Source organism: Leuciscus leuciscus, assembly GCF_965113295.1.
Source record: "Leuciscus leuciscus genome assembly, chromosome: 11".
NCBI classification, from domain to species: domain Eukaryota; kingdom Metazoa; phylum Chordata; class Actinopteri; order Cypriniformes; family Leuciscidae; genus Leuciscus; species Leuciscus leuciscus.
In genome coordinates, this window is record NC_138735.1 from 16,860,728 (window position 1) to 16,886,638 (window position 25,911).

A 25,911-nucleotide genomic window follows, 5' to 3' on the forward strand; every position below is an offset into this window, starting at 1 on the left:
ACCTCCAACTTTTGAATGGTATAGCATACCTTCAGTTCCAATGACCTAATAACGATAAAGTTCATTTGTCATGCTTTAAGACTGGTAAAGTGAACTGGGGGGAAAAAAAGATTCAAAATGGTTGAAAAAAAATCTGCAATTTTTTTTTATACATTATGGCCAATCACAGAATCTCTAAATATACACTTTCCCTTATACATTCATATGCAATTTAACTTAAAATCGTAATGTAAACACATTAAAAGTTCATGGACATGTCTTTTATCATCTACCCACATCAAAAATAACCATCCCAAAGTGTAAATTATAGTGGAATATGTCAGATTGTTTTACTGTAAGTGCTCTAGTAGCTGATGAGAAACACAGGTCTCATAGATCTCCACACAGGGAGCTTTTCCACTATTGGCTCAACATCACGCTGACGTCCTCGCTCCCACTGGCGAGCAAGTGATCCGTGGAGGTGCAGCTCAGTGCGATATAAAGAATCCATGCTAATGCGCAGGCACCTTCCTGTCTGGACTGAGCAAGTGCACACAGGAGAGAGACCAGAGAGTGATAATTGGAAAGTGGAAGTAGAGATGGCTGAAACAAGCAGCCTGTGAGATGCATGGACAGTGAATAATCAGCAGCAGGTTTGATTCAAGAGGGCAGCCAGGGACAGGTGGTGCTCACACAAGTGTGTGTCCGTGTGTGTGTGTGTGTGTGCATGAGATGAGAGAGGGAGAGAGATTGGGAAAAGAGCTTCCGAGCGCTACACAAGGAGAGTGACCTCATTAAGCAGTTCCTCCTCTCCGCTCACATCCTGTTTGTGCAGCGCTTTTCCTCCACACTGAACACTGAGTCGCAAATCAATGGCAGGAGAGACCCACGGCTTCATTAGACTGCAGAGATGCGGCATGAAGGCAAACTTTCAACAGAATAATATACAGCATGTGATCTTTGACCTCTCAGCTACCCTCCATAACAACCCTTAGACGCATGTGCTCACATGAACTCACATCTGCGGCCCACTGTCCTGGTGTGTGTATATATATATATATATATATATATATATATATATATATATATATATATATATATATATGCATGCTGAGATCTTGCAGTAGAGCTGCTCTGGAATATTCTAAATGATAGATCAATCTGTATTATGCTGTCCTTTTTGTGATAGCGACGTCACTTGTGCTGCCCCCTTGTGGTGACTTCTAGATTTTAGTTCATATTTCTTAAAAGTTCCCCTGACTGGCTTTCTCTTCAAATCTATATATTAGCCTAGCATAAATGTTTATATCTCCAACTGTAGAGCACTTGTGTACAGGAGACTTGATTTAGCATTTATTTAATGTCTTTTAGTAGGAGTTGTATGCATTTTTTTTTGGTCTTTTCTGATTGACGACGACAGCTCAAGATAAACAAAAGTACATTTCTGAATCTTCAAGTGGACATTGTTTATCTGAAATGCACCGCTGTAAGAAGGTTTCTTTATCACAACCGGCTGAGTTGGAGTTTGGCAAACTTTAAACCAGAACAAAAAAAGTTGCAATGCATTAGGGCAGATATTTCAAATGCAACATAGACGGTGTAGCCAAGTGTGCATTTAGATTTCTGAGGTAATAAATATTTTTAAAAGCTTATGAAGGACATGAAAGGATTTGAAGTCAAATCGATGATGTATTTAAAGTCAAGTTGCGTTCCAGATCGTGTTGAGTGTGTTTGCCTGCGTGCATTTAGAAGATCTTGCTATGATGGAGAAGCAATCTAGGGTTTAAAGATGGTAACCGAACCATGGCAAATGGAGTAGTGTTCAGCTAGCCTCCTTTAACTCAATGTGAAGTGTGTCCTAGATTCCAGCCCTGTGTGTGTGTACATGTGAGAGGGAGAGGGGTGTGTTTTAGCAGGCAGACTTCGAACTCTCCAGCGTTTCCCTACTGAGGTCTAAATCCACGAGACTTTAAGATACCAAGCCTTGTGACTATACAACATGCATGTAAAACAATGTCATTATGTATGATAAAGTGCATTGGTATGTTATATACAAGAAGATATTTTCACGTGCATCTAAAAAACACCAGAAACTTGACCTTGACAAACATATTTTTTTATATGTATCATCATGATTTCAGAGACTAATGGGAAATCTAAGCTTGAGAAATTCCCTTGTGTGTTTGCAGTCGAGCGAGCTGGATGATATCCTGGATGATCTACAGAACAGTCAGCCAGGCCTGTTCTCGGACTCCCGGCCGGTGTCTTTGCCTGCTGCCGTGGACAAGCAGTCAATCATCAATGACATCCTTCAGATGACTGGAGAGGGTGGAGCCAGCATGGGTCCCCAGCAACAGAGAGCACTACAGGCTGCGGGCCAACAGAGTGAGTAACACACACATTCTAGGATGGAATACACTCCTTTTCAAATCTGGACTGATTTTAAAACACTAGGCACTTGATGACTTTTTAAATGGTTACAGAGGAAAAACTGAGCATCATACATTACACAATTGCTACACTGAAAAAAAATTGGTGTAGAAACAGTTTTAACTTAAAAATGGTCAATTTCACAACTAATTACAAACAAATGGCAAGTAACATTGCATTTATTGTGACATTTTGAAATAGAAAGTAGTATTTTCTTTTAAAACATACTCCATTAATCTTTATTTACAATTTTGTAATGTGAACGATGTGTTCTAAAATCAGCTCGATAACCAAATATGCTTGATATCCTTCGACTGGATGGAATCCGTGGACTCCGAGTCCATCGTACAGTACGCCATTTTCTGTGAAATGTCATCTCAAATGACTTTCGACTTGTCCGGACTGTAAATCAGGGCAAAAGAAGTGTAGTGCATTCTAACCCTTAAAGTGTCCTAATTATGCTATATTAAAGGTTCCTCAATTTGTTTTGGGGGTCTCCTGAAAAACACTTTTGCAGCATCACCTCTTTTCTCACAGTGTCTGAGATGATTAGATAAAGGATTTGGTTTCTCTAAACCCCTCCTTTCTGAGAGCCTATCCTACTCTTCTCTGATTGGTCAGATGGCCCAGTCGGTTGTGTCGGAAACAAAACGTCCATTACCAAATCTGAAATTCAGCGGCTTCCTCACAATTTTTATGTGCCATTTTTTTACGTTTCCTAGTTAATCACTGTGCCACAACCCTCCATATGTATAAAAGCACATACATATTTTAAATATTCATAATGGCTAACAGAGAAATAGGGCAGAACCTTAAATATTTCTGAAGAAATTTCCCATAAAATTTGTCAAAATCCTTTAGTTTTTTTTAGTTTTTCAGATTTCCAATGGGGCTATTTTCACCTGGTCATTCATGCATGTTTACTGATCAGATAGCTGTCTCGTTTTGTTAAAACTGTTCCATTTATACTTGTCAACATTACTGTCTCCGCAAAACAAATATAAATGGAATGTTGAATTCCCGCGCCACATGCAAATGCGAGTTCACATCAATGAAAGCAAGACACTTCATTTTATTCATTAAAAGTGACGACACTAAATTATCTTACCAATGCTGATGAAGGCAAATGTTGAGTTTCAGGATGTGACGCTGAACTTTTAGTTTCATTTGCGGCAGTTTGCACGTCGGCTTGTGGAAAACAGATGCTCAGCTACTCCTCTGGCCTACACATTAATATGAACAGTAAAAGTTGTCGGTTTTACCATATCAGTCCTTAGAAAGTGCATGGAAAATGGATTTGCTTTTCCAGAGCAGAAAACGGTGTTTTCTTGACATGTCAACAACATGAACCAAACTCGTCCAGTCCTCTGCTACAACTACTATGGGTCAAAGTAGATGTTGTTCGCAGGCAGCCAATGAAGACCGTAGGCTGCCATTGTGCAAATTTGTTACAAACCTACATAGATTTTTCTTTTGGGAGACAAAAACGTAAAAAAAAATTACAAACTTTGTAGACCTTTTACATTTACAAACAGCTATATTACACACTTTTAGGAAATATCCGGAAAAAAAGCATAATAGGGGCACCTTAAAAGACAAAATTGAATGTGAACAACTTTCCAAGCGTGCTTGTTTGTATACAAATAGTCATATAATTGCCTTATCTCTCATATTTAAGCACAGTGACCTTCTGACCCTCTTGAACTCTCATGTAAGAAGATTAGACCAATGTAATGCACTTGGTTTGAGCCTTGTGTATGTTGTGTTATGTAATCAACTACCTTTAGAACAACTGTATGTCAACTCTAACCAGCTCTGACATCATAATGCGTTTGTGTATTTACAAGGAGTTTCATTGAATAGTCTTGGATTTATTTGCACTTGTTTACAAGGTGACAGCAGGAGGAAAATTGCATTGAGTCCTGATGTATTTGCAAAAATATTTGAAATAAATGAACGTGACATAGAAGTGAACCCAGAGCGCTTTACATTTACAAACATGTCATAATTTTTGCAAAACACCCTGAAACTACTCAAGTGTGCCCAGAGGCTGACCGAAACTGTAAACGAGTAGAACACGAGTTTGTCTTTTGTTTCTCATCCACATGATTTCAGCCGTGCGGATAATCACTCTCACTCACTCTGTTAACTGAGACATGTCAGAAATGGCAAAGACCGCTAATGTGCTACTAGAGCACTTACAGTAAAACCGCTAATATAAGTTAACACTGCTAGTCAACTACTTTTGGTAAAATAAGTGAAAATGGGTAAGCATTCACACAAACCATAATATGATACATTTATACACTATCATTCACTCATTTTCCAAAGTAATTTGTATACACTATCGTTCAAAGGTTTGGGGTCTGTAAGATTTTTGTAACTGATACTTTTATTCCGTAAGGATGCATTAAATTGATCAAAAGTGACAGTAAAGCCATTAATAATGTTACAAAAGATTTCTATTTCAAGTAAATGTTTTTGGAACTTTCTATTCATAAAATAATCCTAAAAAAGAGGATCATGGTTTCCACAAAAGTATCAAGCTGAAAAGCTGTTTTCAACTTTGATCATCATAATAAATGTTTCTTGAGCACCAAATAAGCATATTAGTATGATTTCTGTAGGATCATGTGACACTGAAGTAATGATGCTCAAAATTCAGCTTTGACATGACAGGAACAAATTACGGTTTCAAATATAAAACAGTATTACTGTTTTTACTGTATTTTTGATCAAATAAACGCAGCCTTGGTGAGCATAAGAGACGCTTAAACGGTAGTGTAAGTTATCTAGGAACTCTCTGAGACCAGACTTCAACTAAATATTTTTTTCCATGACTTCTTACTGGATGTTTTGCTGTGTGTGTGTTCATAGATTTCGGTGCGCCGCGGCCAGGTCATCCCGGCAGAGCTCCTCCGGTCAGAAGCGTGTCTTTGGAAATGAATATGCCTGCTAAAGGTGCTCAGGGTCAATACCCTCTGATGAGGAACAACAGCCCCTACTCACTCATGCAGCAGCAAGGCATGATGGGAAACCACAGTGGCATGCCTGGTCAGCCCAACATGGTTAATGCAGGTGAGTTTAGCTGGGGGCAAAAGTGCAGCATTGAAATGACTTTAAATGTGCAGTAAAAAACAAATAAAGGACAAAATGAAGCTTGTTTGTAGAACACAGGGCTTCCCCCACACTCGACGCCTACTAAGAGAGGAAAGTTCCAATGCCGCCTCGACCATGTGCAAACCAAAGTTTCAGTGTGATCTCTGATGAACAGTCAAGTGTGACGCTGTTAGCCAAGAGAAAGAGAAATGTGTATAACGGCACAAAAGTGTTGAGTCAGATCAAAAGAACCCCTCTGTTTTGTTTGTGTGTGGTGGGTTGCATTCGCGTGCATGTGAATGTGCATCTAAGGTGAGACTGTGAGTGGCTAGATATGAATGACTCATAACGTTTGGAAAGAATTGCAAGGTTTCTTTTCTGATCATACTATATCTTCATGCAATTTTCAGGTGGTCGCTTTTCAAATCTCGCAGTTTTGTGAATTAAATGATAACAGATTGGTAACACTTTAGTTTAGGGTCCAATTCTCACTATTAACTAGCATGCATATTACCAGGATATTTAGTACTTATAAAGCACATATTAATACCTTATTTTGCGTGACCATATTCTACATCCCTTAATCCTACCCAATACCTAAACTTAACAACTATAAATAAGCAGTAATCGGGAGTTTATTGAGGCAAAAGTCATAGTTAATAGTTTATTTGGACCCTAATCTAAAGTGTGACCCATATTTTATATGGACCATTATTTTTTCCTATAGATCTCATTTATTTTGTCAGTTGACCCTTCGTTTAGGTCTGGCCCACTTTGTTGCTGTCGCTAACTCTGACAGGCTTTACAAAACATACAAACATGTTTGTTTGGGAATGAAGACTGACACAGTCCATAGTAACTCATGATTTATTAGTTGTCTATAGTCACTCTTATTAGAGACCCGGTATCAACATTTTACCTTTTTCTTTGGATATTATCCGTAAAATCGCAGGAAAACCTTGGACTTGACAACACTGAAGATCTCTTATGCTCACCAAAGCTGCATTAATTTGATCAAAAATACAGTAAAAACAGTCATATGTAATATTATTACTATTTTAATACGTTTTTGAGTAATCCTATGTATAGGTCAATTTTATGCATCCTTGCTGAATAAAAGTTAATTTCTTTCAAAAGTACTGTCCACAAACCTTTGAACTAGAGGTGGGCATAGATTAATTTTTTTAATCTAGATTAATCTAGATTAATTTTGAAATTAATCTAGATTAATCTAGATTAAAATGGCTCATTTGAATTCTGCCGAAGGCATTCAGAATATGTGTGCTACCCAAATAATGACTATAAAAGTAAGTCTTTGAGAACGGGTTTCTCAAGCCAGGTGGCGCATTAGACCAGGGGCTCATCTCCTGTTTCCAAAATGCATCATAAACTGCTTGAGAAAGCTGTTCTACTCATAGACTGTAAAAGGTTACTACTGTACTGTTACCGTCCGTAGGCAACATTAGGTAGGCCAATGTTATTATCAACTACTATAGGCTATCAATTAGGGATGGGCGATATGGCCTAAAATCTATATTGTGATATACATTGCAGCCTCTTGCGATAACGATTTACAGTATATTATAATAAAACCATTTCACAACAGAATACACAGACCCATGCTAAACAACTGCTAAATGTTTTGTTTTTTTAAAGGGTGTATGTAGTTTTGAGAACATATATTGTGCAAAACTGTAAGTACACAACATCATTTTGCAGATAAATAAAATTTAAGTACACTAGCTGCAGAGACTTAAGTAGGTCTAATGTTTATTATGGCTTGGAGCTTATGAAACCCCAAATTTAAAATTAGAATATTGTCTAACTGATGTCTTTTCAGTTAAAAAGAAACACAACAACGATTCTTAAAATCGAGATGATGTGCTACACCACTAAGCAAGGCTGGATTAGTACCCCCAGGGGCCCCTGGGCGCTGAAGCTCATGGGCCCCCTCCCCTACCTGACAACCACACCCTCCAAAGGAACACACACCAGGTGTGGGATTTTAACATGCCAATCACTATTGATCAAAAGCTGAATGACTAGTTCACAAGACAATGATACGAAATACATTTTTCTGAAAAGTATGGCTGCACGATTTGGGGAAAATGTCATATTGTGATTATTGAGGTCAATATTGCGATATGCGATTGCGATATAGTAAACAAATGGTTTCATGAGTTAACTTGCTTATTTCTCAAGTAAAATGCACACACAGATTAGTGATAATGCTGAAATTTGTAGCCCATTTCTCAACTCAAACTAGAAACAACAACTAAATGCACTGTGTTTTCAAATTAAAATAAATTCAATATTGTTATTTGTCTCAATAATACAAGAGTTAAAAATAAATGTCATATTTACCTGTGCCTGTCAAACAGGTAGACCTAGGACATATACCGAAATTGTCAAACTGCACTGCATAAATTATAAATTAAATATAGACTAATCCTTATTATAGCAACAAAAAAAAAAAAAAAACTTTAGTCAACAGCAGTGAGTCATTTTCTCTGTTCTTTTTGTTCTTTGATTAACTTTACTGACAGAAAGCTTTATTGGCTGCTGTCTCTTTAAGACCAGCTGACGGAGACGCGGCTCTCGCACGCGCCTCATTCTTTCACAACTCTTGACGTTCATCATAAGACAGCTCTTATGTTATGAAGATACTCGACAAAACGGACATTTTGGCATAATTGTGTGTGTTATTGTAAGTTCAAGCACGAAAGATAACTGTATTCTGGCGTGCTGTCTGTGCGCACGATACTGGCGCGCGCGCGTCTTTGGTATTCAGTGATATAATGTTTCGTTTTGAATTTGAGGTGGTAGAACGGATTAGTCGTGTGTTAACTTACCGAACTGTTACCCCACACACTCTGTATATAGTTTGCTGCTGCTCGTCTGACGGCTTAAACCCGAACCAAGTCCAAATAATGGATGTTGCACCGATCTTTTTCACCAGCTTTCACTTTCAGCTGTGTTTACTTAAGATGACGACGAATATGCGTTGCAGCCGGGTTTACCTCGCGGCCGCGGGTAGATTGCGTCATCACAGCTTGTGTAGTATAGAGCCATCTCCCAACCCAACTTGGAGAATAGATTAACGGCGATATTTTTTTTTATCGCGCGATAAGAGTCTCGCGTTAACGCAGCACGTTAACGCCGATAACGGCCCACCACTACTTTGAACGCTAGTGTAAATCAAAACAAATGTCGCATTACACATTTGTATTAAACAAAAGTTACCTTCAAATTAAAAGCCCTTTTCTTTCTTTGTTTTTTTTAAAGGAGTGATGGGTAGTAACGTTTCCCGTGTAGGAATGCAGCAGGACGGTTGGGGCGCACAGGGTCCTGGTCCCGGCGGCAGCGCGACCTCACCCGCCACAGCTGCTCCCGCCGGCCAGCACCCAATCCCGCAGGGGGCGCTCCACGCTCGCATGGTGGCTAACTCTGGCACAGGCATGCCCATGAGACCCAACAGCCAGCCTGGACCCAGACAGATGCTTCAGTCCCAGATGATGACCAATGGTAAATGTGCACAGAGCAGAGATTTCTGAGCTTTACAGGAAGTGTGGAACAGGAACATGTGTCTTCTTAATCTGACCCTAACAAGCTTTATTCAGTGACCTATTTTACTTATTCAAAACCGATTTGCAGAAGAAGAAAAAAAAGTTCTGAATGATTTTTTTTCTGCTGTTTTAAACATTTTATCATCTTCTGTTTATCCTCAGCCCAGTCAAACATGGACATGGGCATGGCTGGCCACCAGTTTCCCCAGCAACAGGCACCGCCCAATCAGACGGCTCCGTGGCCAGACAGTGTGATGCCTATAGAGCCGGTGCCATTTGGGAACCAGAACAGGTAAACAGCATTTATTATTGTCACTATTGTTAGACCGTCTGCTTTATTGGAGGCGTGTGCTGTGTGGACATGTTGATTTTGTACTTCCTTAACAAAATAGCTTGACAAATGCACTCAGATGTAATCCATTATGGGATGTCCCATCATTCATGTCTCAATTACTGAATCAGAGTCTCTTGTGTCTGTCAGCTCCATATACAGCAGTTCTCAGGAGGATGTGCTGTGCCCTCCTCCCTCTGAGGGTCCGGCCGATGAGGGCGCTCTCCTCAGCCAGCTCTACACGGTCCTCAAAGATTTTGATGGTCTAGAGGAGATCGACCGTGCACTCGGTATCCCGGCATTAGTGGGACAGGTAGTGCATTTTTCTTTTACAACCCTGTCCCTTTTGTCTTTCAATGTTTTGACTATCTTTCGCTATACCTAGTGATACACAGTTATAAAGTTTACAATTAGACAAAAAACAAAAATAAAGTTTATTCTAAAATTTGCATGAGCTCAATATTGACCGTGTTTCCTTTCATAATAATCATCTGCCATGTTTCTATAGACAAATTTTTTATTTTATTTATTATTTTACTAAAAATAGAACTATTATCTCCACTTCTGACACACCTTTTGTTTTCAATAACCAAAGATTTATCACATTTATTAAATAATCAACACTCAGTTCTAGTACTATATATAAACATTTAAATTGCACATAAGGCCGTTTTTATATCAACTTTTGTTTATATAATTGATATAATTGTTTCTACGGTACTCCAATCTGTAGAGTTTATAATATAAACTTTTAAACAGTAGCTCTAGTAAAAACATGTTATCATGACAGATTTATTCTAACGTAAGTTAAATAATGAAGTAGAAATATTAAGAATATGTAATATAGTACATATATTTAGCAATATTGTCCTCTCTAGAGTTATTTTTTGTAGCTAACCCACCAGTTGTGGACATTTAATGGGCTTTCCTGAGGTAAATATAATGTTATGTGACATTAACATGTTTTTTTATTGATGTCTTTCCGCAGTTGAAACACTGATGCGATTACATGAGACATGATTATTTTTTGGCCAGATATTTTCAGTTGCTCATATTTCTATGCATCACTATAAAATCCAGAACCATCTGATTTATGTGTACCAGTTATTAATATTGCACATACACGAGACTTACAGTAAATAACGTGTATTATTGCTTGTTAAAGTGGAACTGTATCCTCATCCTTGTGTTCAGTCCCAGCCGGTGGAGCAGGATCAGTTCTCCGGTCAGGACCCGGGTATGATGATGGATCAGAAGCCACCCATGTACAGCCAGCAGCAGTACGCTGCGTCCCAGGCCCACATGCAGCAGGGCGGATACACACCCATGCAGGACCCCAGCTTCCACGGCATGACGGGACAGATGGGACAGAGGCCGGGATACCCCATGCTCCGTGTGCCGGCCAGACCAGGACTCAGGCCCACTGGGGTCGTCCCTAACCAACCCAATACACTCAGACTGCAGCTTCAACACAGGCTACAAGCACAGCAGGTATAGTTTATACTCTCAAACACAAGAAGAAAGCCCACAGCGTGATTAAAGTAGAATAAAAGTGGTTATATTTGTATTTCTTGTTTATATTATTTTCTGTTGATACAATCAATATTAAGCACAGTGAACCCAAAAAATTCAAATTCTGTCATAATTTACTCACCTTCGTGTTGTTCCAAACCCAAATTACTTTATTTTATTTGTGGAACACATGTTTTGCAGCATGTTGGTAACTTGACATTTCTTAAAATCAGCTTCTTTTATTTTTAGGTGAACTATGCCTTTAACAAAACCCTTTCGAGTGGATATAAACAACACATTGGAAAGGTTTCCCTGTTCTGTTTTCGTTTTTTTACAGTTAGTTAATTGGTGACACTTAGCTTTGTTAATCCAAAGACTTAATGCATAATCTTTGTATATCCTTACACACACACACACACACACAAAAGCTCAAACTATTATTTAATGTAAATCAGTACCGTCTGTAGTTAGCTGCCCCCTGCTGGACATTTCTGGAATTGTTCCTTGACCTCATTTGGGTTTATTTAGGGGTCATCACTCATAACTGTATGGTGTCTGATAATTTGAAGCTACAAGCTGTAATTATATATAATGTGATCATTATTATTTAAAATATGTTTTGATTTTATTTAAAAAATATATATAATTTTTTTTTTAAATAACCTTTTTTTCTTGTTAAATTTTTTTGCTTTTTTATAGTATATTAATAGTGTATTTGTAATATTTGCACAACAGTGGCATTCCAAGACTGATGATATTTTGTATTACAGCCCTAGAATGTTTTGTTGTTTGTATCACTCCACTTTGAATGCTTCCAATTTTATGGGTCATAACGAAACTTTTGATGACAGAGCAAAAATGAACAAAAAACCTTGTCCTATTGTGTGAGGAATGCCTTTTATGTGTGATAAAATTCTTGTTTGTTAAGCTGATGTGTACCAGTATCATACAAACAAGAGTGTTGTTGTATGAAACAGAACAGTTGCTTAAATGTTGTATAAGAGAATTGCTTGAGTATTGAATAGTAATTACAGTGAACTCTAAAATGCGCCATCATGCGTTTGTGTCTCTCCCAGAATCGTCAGCCTATGATGAATCAGATGACTGGAGTGTCAAATATGAACCTACCTCTTAGACCCAACGTTCCAAATCAGGTATGCCCATTCAGTTCCTGCATGCTCTCTGGTGCGCAGCTGTCGAGCTTGCCTAAATAACATGCAGAACTGTCTCTGTCTTCCAGGGGACAATCAACGCTCAGATGCTGGCCCAGCGGCAGAGAGAGATGCTGAGTAATCACTTGCGTCAGCGTCAGCTGGACCAACAGCGACAGCAGCAGCAGCAACAGCAGCAGCAGCAGCAGCGCAGCATGGTCATGCGAGCCCAGGGTCTCAACCTGCCGCCCAACATGGCCGCCGCAGGCATGCCCGGAACCATGAGCAACCCGCGGATCCCCCAGGCCAACCCCCAGCAGTTCCCCTATCCGCCCAACTACGGTACAGGACTGGCCTCGCCGCCCCCCTCCACCAGCCCTTTCTCCCCCGGTTCTCCCAACCTCCCCGCCCCCCAGCTCCTCTCCCACAGCGCCATGCATGGCTCTCAGATGAGTCTAGCTAACCAGGGGATGCTGGGCAGTCTGAGCGGACAGTTTGGGGCTGTTATGAGCCCTCAAATGCAGCACAGTGCCTTTCAGTTCCCCAGCTCAGGTACTGCCTGCCCTTTCTCTCTGTCTGTGTGTCATGCGCTTCCACACACACGCACAAACACCGAGACCAGCAGCGCTACAGGCTTAACTTGTGTGAACGGAGCGTACGGTGAAAAATAGGGGCGAGTCAACGTGGTTTAATTAGAAACACAATAGTTCTGATGCAGGTCAGCTGTGTAAAAATACTATTCCAGCAACTATAGTGAAATCCGATCTTAATATTCTAAAAGATATAAATGATTGCAGAAGTGATCATTCTCACATCATTTACTCACCCTCGTGTTGCTCCAAACACTTTGACTTTTTGTCTTCTGTGGAGCACGAAAGGTGACATTTCATTTCCTAACCAGCTTGTTTGAATAAAGACTAGACTCCAAAATTACAAAGAAAAAGAAATACATCATTAATGTATCATAAGTGGTTCATGTATTTTATTCAGTAGCCAGGATATTCTTAAAAATGCACCTTTTGTGTTCCACGGAGGGAAGAAAGCGAAGTAGTTGTTGTTAACGAAAACTATTAAAAATAGTTTTCGGTAATTGAAATTAAGCTGAAATCAAATCAAATAGAAATATTAGATGAAAAACAAAGAAATGAGAATTAGAAATGTTGCCTTTGCAACTAACTGAAATAGATAAAGTTCTAAAACTAATAATACTGAAATAAAAATAAATTCAAGCTAAATAGAAATATAAAAAAATTATAAATGTATACTAATATTGAAAAGTTAAATTCAAAATATTAATAAATACTATAATAGTATATAAATAATACTAAAATAGCACTGGAAGATAGTCATTCAGGTTTTGGAATGACATGAGGGCAAGAAAATAATGACAGTATTTAAATTTAGGTTTTAAATGAATAATTTGAAGAGATTTGAACACTGTAAAAATGATATTACCGATAAGTTATAACAACACATATTTTGACATTACTTTAACTCATTAAAATAAGTTAAGCAATTTTCTACTTTTTTTTTGTAAGTTATACAAGATTCAACTATTTTTTTTAAGTCTGTTTAATGTAATTTAAGTTGAAATGACTTAATTAGCCAAGTTGATTGTACTTAAAAATGTAAGGCAGTATTTTTTTACAGCAAGACTATATTATGTACTGTATTATGAGATTAGATGCCGCCATAAAACTAAAGACCAAAATTCAATTGTCTAGTAACATTACGTATGTTCTTATTAATAATCTGAATTGAGCTGTTTCAGGGAATATATGGCCTTTTAAATATCTGTTTGTAGTTGTTCAGTCAAGTACTGTAAGATAATAGCTTATTTAGCACTTTATGCTGGTTAAGTAGTATTAATTAAGTCTGTTTATTTATGTAGTGCCCTTGAAACATCATAATGGTTACAGCAGAAGATGGCACTAGAGGGCAGAAGAGTCACTTGAATGTTTCCCCGACATGAAATTAAATGCATGTAATCAGAATATATTACAGGAATATGCTCATTTAGGACTTAATATCTATGGGCAGCGTGCTGTCTATTACCACAGAATATTATTATGATTTGCCGCTCAGTTTGTAAAAACAAATAGTGTGATAATTTGCATATTTCAGACTGCCACCTGCTCAATGACCCTGTTAGGCTTCCATTGGAATTACATTTGATGAACTGCATTTTGCATTCTTTTTTACAAACTGAAGAATGAGTTGAAATGATTCTGTGGTAATGAGCAGAATTCAACAGATCCAGACATTAAGAATATCCAGCTTTGCCACAGTAGATCTTTAGGTAACACATGAGCTCAGAGTCAGTGTATCATTACGCAAAAGCTTGTGTTGTGTCAAACTGTTGATAATTGTGGCCGTGTCTATGCCTGTGCTGTGTCATATGTGTCAGTGTCTGTCCTGCATAGACTAATTGGCTGATGGTGATCAGTGGAGGCGGAGCAGTTGATTTTTAAACCAATTATGCGGTGACCCAGACCCCACCCCCCAATCCCACCCATTACCCACCCCACCCCTCTTTTCTCTGGCTATCTCAGCCACTAACACTAACCTGCATGTGTAACTCTACCTTACTGCCTGCTTATAACACCTCTAAACCCTTCTAGTTAAATACAAGTTCCTCACTTTTGATTATGGAGATGGCCTGAAACACTTCTCAATATGATTTCTGCTTTGACATTTCTAAAAAATGATGATCAGCTAATTAGTTTGTTAAACGAATGATTTGAATTGGTGACTAGTGTGTGTCTGTGAGTGTGTTTGTGTATGTTTAGATTTTGATTTGTGAATATTTTGAATCAATGTCCCTGTTGTAGTTACAGATTAATTAATTTCTGGGTGCTAAATGTGAATGCTGTCAGAGTGCGAGAGAGTGAATATGAAGTGAATAGAGTGCTGTACAGTAATAATTCTGTAATTTGTGTTTGATTGTTTATTTCAAGCCGAGGTTTGTCTCCTCACATCTGTGTGTGTGTGTGTGTCAGGTATGAGTCAGCAGTCGGATGGCGGGTTCGGTGGTGCCGCCACCCCTCAGAGCCCCCTCATGTCTCCCAGGATGGGCCACGCCCAGAGTCCCATGATGCAACAGGCCCAGGGCAACACTTCTTTCCAGTCCTCCCCTGACATGAACGGCTGGACACAGGGCAACATGAATGCCAACAGGTGCAGCTTTATCACAAGACATTCACTCGCTTTCACACTAAATAAGCACCAGGTTTTCGGTTTAACCCTTTTGCTAGTAAAGTATGTTGACATATTTGTGATAGCTGTATGCTTTTAAATACATATTTATAGATTTTTATATACAAATATAAACACTACCAATCAAAAGTAAGATTTTTTTTAATTAATTGTAATAATTTAAAAGAAATTATTCAGCAAACATGCATTCAATTGATCAAAAGTGACCATCCGTAAATGCATTTAAAATGTTAAAAAATATTTTCATTTCATATAAATGCCGTTCTTTGAACGTTCTAGTCATCAATGAATCCTCATGGTTTCCACAAAAATATTAAGCAGCACAACTGTTTTCAACATTGATAATAATGAGAAATGTTTATTAAGCAGCAAATCAGCATATTACAATGATTTCTGAAGACTGGAGTAATGATGCGGAAAAAGCAGCCTTGCTAAAACAGAAATTTTACTTAAAAAAGTAGAAAACAGTTCATTTAAATTGTAATAATATTTCACACTATTACTGTTTTTAACTATATTTTTGAACAAATGAATGCAGCTTTGGTGAGCAATGAAATTTACATTTTTCAATTATTAAACATAAAAAGTTGTTGTCTTATAAAGAGAATTAGGCAACATTTGACCACCTAAAGAGTCTTAAACCTTTCTGTGCTTCCCTCCACAGTATGTTCACTCAGCAGTCGCCACCTCAGTTTGGCCAGCAGGCCAATAACAACATGTACAACGGTAACGGCATGAACCTCAACGTGCCCATGGCCGCCAACTCGAGCAACATGGGCCAAATGGGCAACCAGATGATGAGCTCAATGAACTCTGGACCTGGGGGCAGCATGGCCAACATGGGCCCTGAACAGGTTAGACGCATACAGTCGTGATGTGACACCATCTATGAAACGTGTGAATGTGTATTGCCTTTTGGGAACCCGTTCAAGCTCCACTGTTCCCAACAATCACCTGAACTAGATGCTTTGAAAGCTCAAGCTACTTTTAAAACCCATCTTTAGAGTGAAACTACTTTGCAGTGCTCGTCAAACTCTCAAACTTTTCATTGCTAATGAAGCCCATTTAAACTCCTCAATGTTCCAGCCAAGAGTTTAGTAAAAGCGTTACACCGTAGATTTATTGGATGCATTTATTTACTCAAACCATTAGACATAAAAGGTCAGACTTTAAGTGTCTGAGGTCACCAAATAGCGTAGTTTACTCTGCAACTAGCTCGTTAATAATTTACTCTAATTATCCCGGGTAATTTTGCAGATGAGAGGGATGATGCCGAACTAGATGTAATAGGACAGTGATGTGATTAGTCGCTGGCAATTAGTGCCCGTTTGAGGTGGATAAAGAGATCATATATGCAGACATGTCGGACTTTGAGTGCTAAATATCAGACATGACGTCTATAAGTCAGTTAGAGTTTGACCACACATTCCTGCACTCCCAGAACTCCATCTAACCAGATCTTAGTATCAGATTATATCATCAGTAACAGTATCAACATTATTGTGGTTTAATTATATAATTAAAAGTTAACTTACTGTGTATACATGTTTTATATACAGTATACAAATATGTGACCCTGGATCACAAAACCAGTCATAAGTCGCACTGGTATATTTGTGGCAATGGCCAACAAAACATAGTATGGGTCAAAATTATAAATTTTTCTTTTATGCCAAAAATCATTAGGATTCACCAAATATTGTCCTATCCTAACAAACCATACATCAATGGAAAGCTTATTTATTCAGCTTCCATATGATGTATAAATCTCAATTTCAAAAAATTTACCCATGTGACTGGTTTTGTGGTCCAGGGTCACATATATACATATTGTTCAAAAGTTTGGGATCAGTAAGATTTGTTTTTAAAAATACATTAATACTTTTATTCAACAAAGATGCATTTAATTGAGCAAAAGTCATGACATTTATAATGTTACTAAAGATTTCCATTTCAAAGAAAGCCTGTTCATTTGAACTTTTCTGTTCATCAAACAATCCTGAAAAAAATAAAAATTCCACAAAAATATTAAGCTAAATCGATTATAAGAAATGTTCAAATAGAAAAGTGATTTTAAATTGTAATATTTCACACTGTATTTTTGATCAAATAAATGCAGCCTTAATAGGTAATGCAGTCTTTCTTCTTTCATTAAAGAAGACATAAAAAAAAATCTTACTGACCCCAAACCATTGAATCCTTTAATATGTTGTTCTTCAAAAATAGTTATTTAATATGTTTACTTAAGTGATGCACTCTCGCTAGTTCTTTTTTATGCTTTACACAGTCCCCTGCAGCTTTTAAGCTTCATTAAATAGTATGAATATTTAACCAAGTTGCATGGGTTTGATCGCGTGCACTTGGTGTTGTTATAAGTCCACAGGCCGTTGAAATCTCAGTCCGCTGATTTATTCCCAAGATGTGTGTATAGTCATTCTTTTAATAATTTAGCATTTTGCCATTAGTGGAGGTTTAATGAATTATTGCACTCTGTTTCTTAGCTTTAATTATCCCTTCATGGCAACACAAAGTTTGGCATTACAACACATTTTAGTGAGGAGGGGTACATGAAACTGAGTTACAAGAGCTTTTAAAAAGTACTTTACCTGACATGATTTATTACAGTGTATCTTTTGTCATATAACATCCCCCTCATATACCAGTAAGCATATTCTCATATATTTTGTTGAGTATACATTGTTAAAAAATTATGGTCACACAGTTCTCACTTTTAACTAACTATTAACTATGACTTTTTCTTCAATAAACTCCCGATTACTGCTTATTAATAGTAAGGTAGTTGTTAAGTTTAGGTATTGGGTGGGATTAAGGGATGTAGAATATGGTCATGCAGAATAAGTCATTAATATGTGCTTTAAAAGTACTAGTTAATAGTGAGAATTGGACCCTAAATGACTCTAATATTATTATGGTGAATTGAATGCGCTTCCCACTGGATTGTGAAGCTATTTGTGTGGTTGCAATGTGCAACAGACAGTGGTCTCATTTAGAAAATTCATATTTTTCTTAGAATAAACGTAATGAGTGAGTGTGTTTACATGCTCGTCTTTAAGCCAAGTTGGCTACAACTTAACTTCCTGAACTTCCCGTTTTCTTTTTTTTAAAGTTGCCAGCCACCATCAGCATTTTTGGTCAATTTCACAAAATGTTCATGGCCCCCAGAATGTTTTGTTGTGTGAATATCTGAACTTGCAATAAATTAAAAAAATCATGAAAAAACAAAACTTTTAACAAAAAGCTGAGAAAATGATGTCAATGGCGGGGAAAGAGTTATTAATAAGCTGATAATGCTTGTTGTCATTTAAATGTGTTAACATGTTTTCCTTCATTAAGGTCATAAACGCTTAAGCATAAACCAATTGATACAGCTACATTTTTGCCCCTTACTTTGATTTTGCCTGGTTTCGCCTACAATAAAAGGATAGCTCACCCAAAAAATTTAAATTCTGTCATGATTTTTACTCACCCTCAAGATGTTCCGAACCTGTATGAATACCTTTCTTCTGCTGAACAAAAAAGAAGATATTTTTAAGAATATGGGTAACCAAACAGTCGATGGGCCCCATTGACTTCCATAGTATGGAAAACAATACAGACTCAAAATGATTACTTGCATTCTTCAAAATATCTTATTTTGTGTTCAACAGAAGAAAGAAACGTATACAGGTTTGGAACAACTTGAGAGTGAGTTTAACCTGCGTTCTGTAACAGGACAGCGTCCTTACTGCGATTTAAGCACATCCATGCAAACTCAGACTCTTTCTCGACCCAAGAAATTCTAAAAACATGTTCTCATCTGTGCAGCCGAAGCAGAAGTGGCACAGTCAAAATACAGCTTATTTATTTAACATCACATCTCAAATAACATATGGAATAATCAGAATCAGATACAAAGAGGATCAGGTTTTGATGTCACTACAGGGGAATAACCATAGTTTTTTAATAAAGTCTTATAAATGCAGTTTACTTGCGTTGCCAGTGCCAAGTTATTAGTTTGCATGTAAATCAGGACAACGGGTTAAATTAAATAAGCTGATTTTAGGGAATCATCAGTGTGTATGTTAATGTGACAACAACCACATACTTAAGAACAGATATGCATTGAACACCACATGACGCATAACTTAAAGCATACACAACAACACCACTAAATAACCCAGCAAACAATAAAACAGAAGTTCACATGATTTATTCATACCCCATGATGCATGCCGTAGGAACCGTAGTCCTGACTCCAGCACTGCAGACATCACTACACTACACTACTACTGAGTGCTGCAGGGATGACATGTTTTTATAGGCCTAAACCCAGAAACATGGTAGCATTTTAGCTCTCAGTGGGGTTTTTTTATGGATTTTGGTTTAAAGCCTGAAAAAAAACGTCTGTGGTGAACACAAGCTCAAGATATTTTCATGTTTTATTCTATGACAAAAAAACACACCAGTAATACCTCACTCTTGATTTTTTTTTAAAAAGCTTTTACGTGTTTTGAAAAAGGAGGTTGTCAACATGTTGCTTAATGGGACTACAGAGATTGTAAACTCATTTATGCACTCCTCCGCTTTGACAGTCTTGTTGTGTTCATAATCGTGCTATTGCGAACTATTCTGACAGGGAACATTTTCGTTCTTTTAAAAAAAAATAAAGACTAAGAGAGTTGCTAGAAGCTTGGTGGTGGTGATGTTGAGGTCGAATGACTGTGGTGTAGTTCGTTTACAGCCTAAGATTTATCTCTTGAGATTGTTTTTAGGCTTCAAAATTCATAAAAGTTGTGTTCATTTGTGAAAATTATATTGATGGGCAAATCGTGTAAGTATCAGAACCTTTTGTTGATTCAAAAAATCCTATTGGGTTTATGTCAAGGGAACCAGGGTAATGCCAACTTCTGGGTTGGCCTACAAAAATACATCATCGCTGCAGCGCTCCATTACCTATTAAGGCAAATTAAGTTGTTATTTACAACTTAATTATTGTTCATTATGGCATGATATGAGCTCTAGTATAATAATAAAAAAACTGGCTCATACATGATTTCGGTGAAAATTTACGTTTCTTTTTGTTTTTCATTTTATGAATGCTCACTGTTTTTCTCTCTCTCTCTCTCTTTTCCACAGCAGAAGTATTGTTGACACGGGGCAGACGACATCACAATGCAGTAAACCGAGTTTAATGAAGATGTTTCATGAGTGATTTTCTGCTGCAGCGTGATCAAGGAGAGTTTGGAGTGATGCTGTGCTATTTAAGCTGCTATCGGGGCCGTACGGGTCTTTAGAGAGCCTGTCTACTGCCCCCTACTGGACATCTCTAGAGGATGCATCAGGGGTACTGGAGCTCGGAGGGGACGGACACTCTCCCTCACTCTCTCTCTCTCTCTCACACACTCACACATATACACACACACACACACACACTGACACTTTGATCTTCTGGACCTAGAGCCCCCTCCCACCCCCTCAGTCGAGCACGGCCTTCTGTCTCGTACTTACACCGTAAGCCCTTTCCGTCAGTCTGCTCCGTTGCATTCACCGTAGTGTGACTTAGGTCTCCCCTGTCAGTGGCATCGGAATCCTTGTCTCCCATGAATGTATTCCTCCCTCTCTTTTTCTCTGTCTTCTCATTTCTTCCTCTGGACTTCAGGCTCTTCTTAAGAAGACGTTCTATTGCCCAACCATCTTTCTCTCTGACTCCTTTCCAATCTGACGTTCCAAAAAACAGGCAAGAATACTGCATTTGAAATGCACGCTCAAAATTCAGCCACTTTGCCTTTTTGTTTTCTTTATTGTTTTGTTTCAGAGTGCAAATAAAGATAGAATGATGTTGAAACGGCATCTATATAGATTATGAGAATCCAGATGATGGTTTGTAAAATTAGCTTGATTTAGTCAAGAGGTTTATTGTGTATTAAATTAAGTTTTATTCTAATGTATAGTTTGTTTTTTAATAACAGTGTAGATTTCTTTATAAACCATCAGTTAGAAAGCGAAAAATCACTGAGAGTGCATACGAAATGCCTCAGCATAAGATAAAGTTCAACATGGATTTTGTTTTCATTGGTCCAGTAGTTTCAGAGAGAAGGTGATTTTGTTGTGGTTAGTCAAATGAAATGCTGGTAGATTGTAAATACCAATTCTGGGGGGTGGGGGGGAATCTGTTTCGTATTATATTTAATTTTTTTCCCCAGTATATTTCCCCTTCCTCCCCTCAAATTCCAGTCTTAACTGTTTCTGGAACTAGGACGGAGTTTCTCACCACGAGCATGTTCGTTTGGCGGGAAGATGAGGATATGCTGATTCCTGTGGTACTGAGGAAGGGGGAGCTGGGGTCCGGTGGCTCTTCTTTCCTGGGTGGGGGTCTGGGAGGGTGCTGTGTGTACAGTGTACAGATACTCGCTTGCTTCTAAGCCTTTAGCCGGGAGCCCCACCGGAGGAACCCAACACAGCCATAAACTCAACACTGAAGCCTGCTTTCTTTGTTGTGTGGAGTGACGTGCTTCATGCCAGATGCTATAGGTACAAGCAGAATCCGGTGTGTGTAAGAAAAGACAACAAGCAATAAATATTACTTGAGGTTTTCTTTTGCTTTGTTTTGTAATTTTTGTACAGGACTTTTCAGGAGACACATTTTTGCTCCCCGGTTTAAACTCAGTATTAAAAACAGATTTTTTTATTGTGCTTTCTATTTTGAGAAAAAACTAAATCAAACGAGATGTCCAAATCTACTTGTTTCTCAGTGAAAATCAGGTTTTAGTTCTGGTGTAGCCAAAAAAAAAAAAAAAAGAATAAATAAAGCAGCATTTGTGTTTTACGTGGCTATTCCTACATTCACACATTGTTCGCCATCTTGAAAACATCAACGGTTCCGATTTGGATCAACGGTCACTACAAACACGTAAACTCTTATCGTAATGTTCGCAATACAGTCTTTGTTTTCTAGCCTATTTGAGGACTAAGCCAAATTTCCTCGACTTTGAATTGATCGGTAGACTTACACATGCCACTTTCTTTTTGTTTTCGTCTCATGTCTGCACACAGGTTGTATCGGGGTTAGATTGTCAGCCTTTAGCTTTCGCTGAAAATATCGCCATGTCATCTGTGTTTAAGCTGGTGTGTTTAAAAAAAAAGTACTAGGCCTACATGTTTTTAAGTATACTGTATGTACCAGCAGCAACTAAAGTTTGCGACGACCAGCTCTGTCATTATTCGCTGAAGGTGCCGTGGTTGTGTACGAATATACCTGGTGTTTTGGTATAGCTTTAGCTTTTCCTTTTAAACACTGTAAATACAAGTTTGATTTCACATTGTTTGGGGTGAAGCGTCACTCTGGCCACCATTCAAAATGTTCTGTATCCTTTGAGAAACACCTGCATTCTCATGTGGGATATAATCGATTTCAATAAACCCGCTAGCATTTGTCGACTAAAACGAGTACTTATTTATTCCAAGCTTTTTTTGATCACAATTTCGATGAATGTTGGATGCCTTGAACAAGGACTGACATCCATACGCATCTATACTACTATCATATTGGAGAAAAGCCAGTTTTGAGGTCGCACATGTACCACTACCCTCTGCAAAGTCCAAAGATTGTCAAGATTTTGAAATAAATATAAGCCATGATGTGAAGGTGGTGCAGAGTTTTCTAGACTTTTTATCAGTGCTAGTGCAAAAGAGCCATTTGTCCTCAAATAAAGAAATAAATCAATGGAGTTGTAACGGCTATTGAATTTCCTAAAATGATTTGTCTTTACCTTATACCTTTTGATTTTGTTTTTCTGAGACTTTAAAAGTGTTTTGTATAGTCTGCCAATTTCTTAGAGCTAAATGCAACAACCTTGAAATGCTATAACTTAGCATATTGCCTTAGATCTGTTTTACCGTCTTGTATATTACAAAAAGTTGTCTGTATTATATTTGTATAGCGAATCATTGACAGGATCGACCCAGTTCATCAATGGATACGTACAGAACTCTCTCTCTCTCTCTCTCTCTCTCTCTCTCCCTCACTCTCCTCCAGTCTCAATATTGCTCATTTTCCATGTTTTGTTTGTGATCAGTTGTGGGTTTTATTATTTTGTACAGTCCTGATTTTACCCTCTCAGTTATGTGTGAGAATGAAGACGATGCAATGGGAAATCGAAGCAATATGTAATTTATAAGGACTTTTTGGAGAAAGCTTACAGTGTTGCGCTCCTGAGATGTATTTTATTTCCCAATTGTGGTCACATAAACATCTCTGTTCATCCGCATCGATGTGTGTAATCTTAGTGTGAGCCTTTTATGCAAAGTTAGATATACCGAGAGAAATTTAAATACAGTTATGCAAGTTGTCAACTAATATGGCTTTGCTGATGCTATTTGATGTTGAATCAAATTGAATTGTAAATAAAGAATTCTGTTATTGCAACATTTATAATCATCTCATGGCTTATGTTTTCCATTTTACAGAGAAAATGATGCAACGATCTTTCTAAAATAAATAGCTTTTAAAAAGTTGGAAAACCTTGTTTTGGCATAGTTCGTAGGTTTATTTAATAATGGCGCGCTTGCCAAACCATGTGAATAAATTAATGTAGCGACAAAACGCGTTTATTCAATGTAAAAGAAAAATTGCTTTATAAACATTGAAGACAAAAAATAACACCCGTTACACAGGAACTGAATGAATAGTGTCTTATTTAATATAAGAGAATATCAGAAGAGACCATTACGAAGTAGCCTAGGATGTATTATAGGATGTGCCTTAACACCGCAAAACTTTTTTTAATAATTATTAAATAATTTACAAATAAATATAGTAGGCTATTATTATATAAATAAGTGTTTTCGTATTGTTAATAATGACAGTAACAAATTTATTGTTGTTATATGTGGTATCTAAAAAAAAATTATGGTTACGATTTATTTTATACATTTAAGTAGGCTACTGAGTATAACAATAATTAATGTAGCCTACTTATAGGGTTAAGGTTTGGTTTGGTTTGGTTTAGGGTTAGTTGCAATTATGCATAATTTACTGGTATTACTATAGTAAGTACATGTAACGTGTAACAAGGACACTGTAATAAAGTGTTATCAAGTTTTTGCTTAATAGTTTATTTTTTGGTGTTATATTTTTTTGGTCTAAAAAATACAAATTTGACCCAGCAGAACTTAATGATTATAATGAATTAATAGTTATTGTTCTTTTTATTTAGGAATAATTATGGTAGCTCAAATTGTATGATTGTGTTAAAGTAAAAAAGAAAAAAATAGGCAAGACCTATAGGCCTATTTACATTTTTATTTAAAATACCCTTTTTTCATAATAGAATTACCTCTAATTTTACTCATAATAGTATAAAGCACATCTGGCTGTGAAGTGTCAATGATATTGCTGTGAAACTTTTCATGGTATCAAATAATCTACAACAGATGTTTCGTCTGTGTTAAACTCCATGTAAAAAAGTATAGCCTATTATTGGTTTAACTTAAAGTAAGTTATCTGGTTGCCTTAACATTTTGAGTTCATTGAAATAAATAAAAAAATTGAGCTAATACAATAAAGGAGATTGGCTTAATAAATGAATAATAAATAAATTCAAAATATTGTGTTATCTGAACTACATCAATTAGCTTATTTAAGTTGATTTGATAAATGAAAAAAACGTTGTGATAAATCATGAAAATAATTGTTTACAGTGATGCACACAGTTAATTCCCATTATTAAACGCATGCTGCTGCTGGCTTTGGTTTGCACAAACAGCCTCTATCTAAACTGAACTCGTGCCGTTCTCGCCGTTAGGAGCGGTTAACGTGCGCCTGCAGTAGTTAACACATTAGAGACTGCGGTGCATATGAAAGAGAGCTGTGAGAGGATTCTCAGTGCTGCTACAGCGTGTTAAAGTGTAATTCCCTGAGGATGAACCCCAGACTGACCAATGACAGCACAGATCCGGGAAAGGCATCCCCTCTCGAGTAGCTATCCTACACTCAACCATATGTCTTCAGACCTGTCTCAAGCTTCACACACACAAGACCTTAGTTCCTGAAGCGCCAAGTAAAGCTTCCCCAAACACAACAGAAGGATCTCAGGACTTGCACAAGTCGCTATATGGTAAGAACATCTTTTAAGCAATTACAGTTAACAATATTTTTTCTAGTTTTGAAGACAGCAATAAATTATTTGTGTTTTGTTTTGCATTAACATTATGGATTTAAGGCCACTCTTCATGTGCAATAACCAGCTGAGGTCAGGAGTCTATGGAGCATGACACCTTTAATGCTTTTTAAAAGAGTTGGAAAGGCTTCATTAATGGTGACCTTTCTTGCTGACCCTCTGTTCTTAAATTGTAGTGTCATGACCCTCATTAGTCTCTGTTAGTGGCGCGCTCGCGCACCGTTTATTCCAGTGATCAGTTTAGAAAAAGTAGAGGAATACTGGAAACTTTTGCTTTTGAAATCTCTGCAGTCGGAGTTATTTCTGTGTTGGGTTACTTGACAAAGTATTTCACTGTGCATTTAGAAAGTCATATTTTTGGTTTGTCCGTGTTGTTTTAATTGCTCAGTAAATTTCAACTTAATACACTTTAAATAAAATAAAAAAAAATAAAAGTTGCAATAACCAGC

The 25,911-nt window shown here is 37.5% G+C and overlaps 1 protein-coding gene across 5 annotated transcripts in view; it reads left to right on the forward strand.

Annotated features, from left to right (window-relative positions):
• The window catches only part of ncoa2 (nuclear receptor coactivator 2), a 99,583-nt gene extending 75,865 nt beyond the window's left edge, over positions 1-23,718 (forward strand). For 3 of the 5 annotated variants that reach the window (XM_082184861.1, XM_082184860.1, XM_082184862.1), the window contains 11 exons: positions 2,169-2,364; positions 5,287-5,487; positions 8,794-9,033; positions 9,237-9,366; positions 9,556-9,718; positions 10,600-10,896; positions 11,994-12,071; positions 12,158-12,620; positions 15,068-15,245; positions 15,949-16,138; positions 20,421-23,718. In XM_082184861.1, coding sequence (XP_082040987.1) covers positions 2,169-2,364; positions 5,287-5,487; positions 8,794-9,033; positions 9,237-9,366; positions 9,556-9,718; positions 10,600-10,896; positions 11,994-12,071; positions 12,158-12,620; positions 15,068-15,245; positions 15,949-16,138; positions 20,421-20,435 — 2,151 coding nt within the window. In that variant the 3' untranslated portion in view covers positions 20,436-23,718. The remainder of the gene's footprint in view (positions 1-2,168; positions 2,365-5,286; positions 5,488-8,793; positions 9,034-9,236; positions 9,367-9,555; positions 9,719-10,599; positions 10,897-11,993; positions 12,072-12,157; positions 12,621-15,067; positions 15,246-15,948; positions 16,139-20,420) is intronic. The other 2 variants (XM_082184863.1, XM_082184864.1) reach the window with 2 other exon arrangements.
• The last annotated feature ends 2,193 nt before the right edge of the window (positions 23,719-25,911 follow it).